Here is a 5,967-nt window from a genome sequence, read left to right as displayed (position 1 = left end):
CGTGACGCGATCGAAGGTAACTGTAGTTTGCCGAATCTCTACAATTACATCATATTTGTAATTGTTCTTTAAAATTTTTAAAAGAAACAGAACGACCGAAAAAGAATTATGGAAAATATTAGAATTGAAAGAATTGATTAAATTCATTAAATATATTTTTTAGAAATAAGTATGATGTAAAGTTTAATAACATTTCTGCAGATTTCTTTTACATAATAACTTTATGTTATAACTAATAATAAAATTTGAATTACAATGTATTATTAAATTAAGAAATAATGTCATAGTTCAACATGTGTCACAATAAAATTTGATAAAATAAAACGAAATGAAGCACACGAATTAATAATTAAAATTCCATATTTAATAGTAATGTTCTTTAGATATATAGCAACATTTGAATATCTTTGAAACGTTTGATTTCTGTGGAAAAAACACGTGTAGCGTTTCTCCGCCATGTTCGATTACAAAAATCAGTTGTTCGAACAAATAAGACTTAAGAATTATTTCTTTCATGCTGTAATGCACACTCACATACAAGTCTACGAGCTCGAAAAGTAGTAGCTAAATTTAGTTAGCTTATGATTCTTCATGGAGTCTAACATTTTTTAATCTTCTTAGAGATTCAATCTGCATGACGAAGTCCGAAACTTACGAGAATATGATTACTATATTATTATGTAAGGCAGTACGAGTCATAAAATGTGACAATATATTGAGAATACGACTAAATTAATGGGACAAGAATTGATACAAAAAGATCATACATCAGTTTATTCTATGTTTCTACAATTTAATGAGAATTATAATATACTATTTAGAATAATAAAACTATGTAGAATAATAAAAAGTGTCCGTGAAATATTACATTGTATTATAAATATATAAAGTTCTTTCATTTGTCATGAGTAATTTCTGAAAAAAATAATCAAACGTTGTACTTTTTGAACAACTATCGTCTTACTTACTTATAGTATGAAATAGGTATATATTTTTATTACAATACAAAATTGTGATTATATTAATAGATTTATATATATATAAATATATATTATGTGTGTGTCATATTTAATCAACTTATTTACTACACTTACATTAATTCTCTAGTATTATATTATTATTCTTTATTTTTAAATGATAGGAAGAGGTATATATTAAGAGAATGTCTATATTAGCATAAACTATTTTCGTAAAAGATCGGATACTTATTTAATAAATAATTTTCTAATGCAAACACACGTTATAACGAATTTCGTTTATTTGGTAATATATTTCATATTAATAGGAATAAACACCTGCTTGATTAAAATTAAACGAATTTAGAGTCAAATTATATTTATTTTTTATAAACATATTTGTGTAAAATATATCATATAATATACCATTTTATTTTCTCATAAACTCGTTGATTAAAATCTTTGAAACATTTTTAATTTTGTAACTGAATGTAGAGAAAATATAGCGATCTTATCACTGTAAATAGTTATGTTAACTTTTATGAAATATATATAAATTATAAAGTCATACGTAGTAAGAAAATACAATGAAATTATAACTTCTTCCGTAATCGATTAAAAATACGTTCTTAAAAATACCTCCGCATAAAACGTAACGTCATAAAGGAATTGAGAGTCACTGTTACATTTCTCACCTTACTTGCATTTCGCTGCATTAAATTCTGATATAGTATATTTCTATGTAGTGAATTTCCAAAAGGATGAGTATCCTGGTTTCCTCTTGCGTCACGTTAGGACCAACTAGCGAAATTCGTCAATAACTCTCAATTTGTTCTCTGAGCGAAATTCTAGGACCGTAAGCAGAGAGTATCGTAACTTAGTTGTTATAAGACTCGTGTTGTTCTTCTCGACGAAGAACACGAAATTTCGGTTCATATTTCAAGATTAGGTAAAAGTATAATGGTCAAACTAAAGTTTTAGATGTGTTCGAGACGAATTATCTGTGTGTCAATTTTATCCAATTGAACAGGGCTCTCATCATTCATTTGTTTTTATTTATATTTCCCTTTGGTGCCTCTATATTTTTATGAACAAACTTTGCAATACATAAAATATAATGAACATTTTTAATTAATTATTTATATAAATATAGTTAGTAACATAATTTTTCAATAAGAAACATTTTTATGTAATATTGATTTGCAATCCGCATTACTGATAAAATCCGCTTAAACCAAATAATATCGCAGAAGTATAGAGCGAAGCCTACCTTCAGGCGCAAAGTATAAAATTTATATGAAAAACTATGCAAGAAAAATCTTAATATTATTTGCACAAGTATGATTACACTATAGACATATCAACTTTAACAAAAAGATTCCCTGAATTGTATTCTTACCCTCATCAACGTTACTTAATATTTTTACGCATATTCGAAAGTTATAAGAGTCTGGAAAACATAGCCCACGTGATCATGAGCAATACACAGGCGATAACAAGTTTCAATGCTTGATGCATCCAGTAAAGCCTTAAAAATTAAAAAAATAAGTATCCTGTGGCTGTTATTATCAATGATAGACGATAAATGAAGAAAGAAGACAAAAAAGAAATTACCTTCGGAATTTTAAGCGAGCTTGAGGAAGCGTTTCAATGGGATCCTTTATGATATATGTTCTTATTCCTAGAATATAACTTTGAAAGTAAGTTTCCCAAACGAGGTCTTTCATATCACAGAAGAACAATTCACGGTCTTTTGCCGTTACTTTGTTTAACAATTCGTTCCATCTTTTATTAATAAAAACCCATTCCTTAGTAGTGAAATAAACAGATATATTTGACACTGTGTGAATTTTATTATAAATTTTCAGTAACCTAGAGAAGAAATAAAAATTTGTAGAAAAATGCATGGTTGCTGAAAAGGTGAATGTATCATATAAAAAAATCTTTAAATGAACAAAAAGATATATCAACATTAGAAGTTCAGATGGAAAACCAGTACTAGAAAAACAAGTCAAAGTTGAAAGATAAAGGAATAAGTAGTAATCCGTCAAAAAAGAGAACTCGAAGATCAGGTAATAGAAAGAAAAGAGATGGATATTTGATAACAGATTCAATTTTGTTATAAGAATTGTACGAAGCATTAAGGACCATGACAGTAACTAAAAAGAAAAAACTTCGAATTTATAATAACCTTTCGAAAAAAGGGAGAAGCACTTAAAACAAAGATCTTGTATTTAGTTCGTAAAATGTATAAAACTGGCAAAGTGTCCCTTGCTTTTATAAAGAATGTGATTAACATTATGAAAGGAAGGGACTGATAAATGTATGAAAATTACCACACTATTTGTTTAGTATTTCATTTGCGTACAATTTTATCTGAATTATTAAGAGATTAATGAAAAGATAAGTTCAGATTGAATTGGAAGAATATCAGTTTTGCTTCCGAAGAAATGCCGAGATATGCGAAGGAATGCTAACCTATGTCAAGTCTTAAAAAGTCAAACAAGGTGGAACAAACGATCGTTGTTGGCATATTTTGATCTGGGAAAAAAAAAAAAAAAAAAAACAGATTGTACCGAGATTCTTTGGAATCTGAAATTGACTGGAATCGAGTATAGAAAAAGAACTTTTATTTATAATATATACAAGAATCAAACTACAGAGATGAGAGTCGTGGAGTACGAAAAAAAAGCAACTCTCTAGAAAAGAGTTGCTTTCTATCCCCCTTATTTTTTAATGAGTATATAAACTTACGATAAGGGTTGTCAAGAGAAAATATGAAAACAAATTCAATAAGAAGAAATTAAAACACGAAGATTATCTGATATTGTCACAAACAGAGGTAAACCAAAAGTAATGAAATTCGTTAAACGACGTAAGTGTAAAAGTATTTTTAAAGAAGAGAAATCTGTCCAAGTCATACATAGATTTATGCGTCGGAAGGACATTTTTATGATTCTATCTAGAGCATGGTATTGTATAAAATCATAATGTAGACAATAACTACTACAAAAAGAAAGACAATAGAAACCTATGAAATGTAGTGTTACCAAAAAATGCTGAACATGAAATAGATAAATCGAATCAGAAATGAAAATATGCTGAATCCAGTTAGCGCGGTAAGAGTAGTTTGATGATATTTTCGATAAAACGATAAGTCAATAAGACACATTCTTATAAATCCAGGACTTGGTAATGTAGTTTGGAGAGAATTGTATTAAATAAAATAGAAAAATGAAACGAATGTATCCGTATGATAAACGAGTTATCATATTAGGTGCAAGTTATACTAGTCATGCTGAAATAGAAGATTAGGATGGCAGCAAACCAGAAAATAAGATAGCAGAAATGTACCTTGGCTTTTTACCTATGCAAAATGCGATCGTATCGACGATAAGAGCTGGTAGTAGATGTAGAAAGCACATATAGAGTAGATAGATTGGGCGATATTTAATATTCGTAAAGCTGCAGTACCAAATAGCATTGTTCGTCGGTAATAATAGCGTGTACTTTTTCGACAATTTTGTTATTTCCTCGAAATTAATTGGATTTTCTTTAGACACGTAATTATAAATAGGTATGTCTTCGTTGAATCTGAAAGATTACGAATATAAGTACACAGTAATATAAGTTTTTTTAATCGTTATTTGATTCGATCGAAAATACTCTATAAACGTAATTATTTGAAAGTACCTTCGATTATTTGCTATATCCCAAGCACTGACGATTAGCGCATTAATCGTCAGATCTCCGGGTACTATCTCCACATTAACCGATTTATCGCAATAATTAGTTCGCATTAATCCCATTGCACCACCTGCTGTAACTCTCACTAGCCCATGTATGTTATCGATCCATCCACAAATAGGTTCTCTATGCGTGGGCATCACTAGAAATATTACGCTAATTATCATACATTATTTATAACTTTATTCGTTACTTTGATCACGTTACTACGAACCTATCGCTGGGCGAAATATTCCAATCGGCATTAAACCGGCATGCTTTTTTACGATATTCTCGGCTATTGATTTTGTATAAACGTATACATTTGGCCATTCTCCAAGCAATCTAAAGTCAGAAATATGAATGAATTTTTAATTGTTGAATTGGTGAAATAATCTGTACTTCTAAAGTATTTGTAACATATTTGAAACCGTTATCATAATCCCATATCATTTCAAAATTGATAGCTAAATGAAGCTAACGAAGTCCCAGCAGTAAAGTTTGTAACAGTTTGCAAATTATGACCTATCGAGTAAGATATCGAAACGTTGCTACATATCTAAAGAATATTACTATTAAATATTGAATTTTAATTATTAATTCGTATATTGTATTTCGTTTTACTTTATCAAATTTTATTTTGGCACATATTAAACTGTGACATTATTTCTTAAATGAATAATGTACTGTAACGCAAATTCTATTATTAGTTACAACATAAAATTATTATGTAAAACAAAGCTGCAGAAATGTTGTAAATTTTACATTAGAATATATTCATTATATTTATTTCCAAAAAATACATGTAATAAATTTAACCAATTCTTTCAATTTCAACATTTTCCATAATTCTTCATCGAATAATTCACTTTCTCAATAAATTATAAACGATTGATTATAAATATGATATTCAAATGCACTATTTCCTATATTCACATGTATCTAAATAGCAGAACCTTAGAATATTCAGTTATAGACTTTTGCAAATTATCTGGCCCTACAAACATTTGCCCCGAATTTGTTTATAAATAAATGTGAAAGATGTGTAAACGTGCAAATCAATACTAGGAGATAAACGTACTGCGGTGTAATATTGTCGAGCAATTTTTCATCAATAGTATCCAACAAATCGATGAACTTGTTGGCATCCATCGGTGGATCATAAAACTTCTCCTCGATCGTATTGTGAGGACAGTTGGCATAAGCCGTTGATACGTGGACGAAACTCTATAATATCGAAGATAACGAACATTTGCTAAAGTCAGATAATTCAATGAAATATCAT

The 5,967-nt window shown here is 28.7% G+C and overlaps 1 protein-coding gene across 1 annotated transcript in view; it reads right to left on the bottom strand.

Annotated features, from left to right (window-relative positions):
* Positions 1-2,081: 2,081 nt before the first annotated feature.
* Positions 2,082-5,967, bottom strand: part of LOC122637372 (fatty acyl-CoA reductase wat-like) — a 7,959-nt gene continuing 4,073 nt past the window's right edge. The window contains exons 4-9 of the mRNA XM_043829477.1: positions 5,764-5,909; positions 4,918-5,027; positions 4,650-4,845; positions 4,311-4,550; positions 2,571-2,828; positions 2,082-2,484 (exon numbers count right to left, since the gene is read on the bottom strand). Of these exons, the coding sequence (XP_043685412.1) occupies positions 2,397-2,484; positions 2,571-2,828; positions 4,311-4,550; positions 4,650-4,845; positions 4,918-5,027; positions 5,764-5,909 (1,038 nt within the window). The 3' untranslated portion in view covers positions 2,082-2,396. The remainder of the gene's footprint in view (positions 2,485-2,570; positions 2,829-4,310; positions 4,551-4,649; positions 4,846-4,917; positions 5,028-5,763; positions 5,910-5,967) is intronic.

The sequence above is a fragment of the Vespula pensylvanica genome, chromosome 25 (genome assembly GCF_014466175.1).
Source record: "Vespula pensylvanica isolate Volc-1 chromosome 25, ASM1446617v1, whole genome shotgun sequence".
Lineage (NCBI taxonomy): Eukaryota > Metazoa > Arthropoda > Insecta > Hymenoptera > Vespidae > Vespula > Vespula pensylvanica.
The sequence above is the reverse complement of the archived record's forward strand: the minus strand, read 5'-3'. Positions and strand labels throughout refer to the sequence as shown.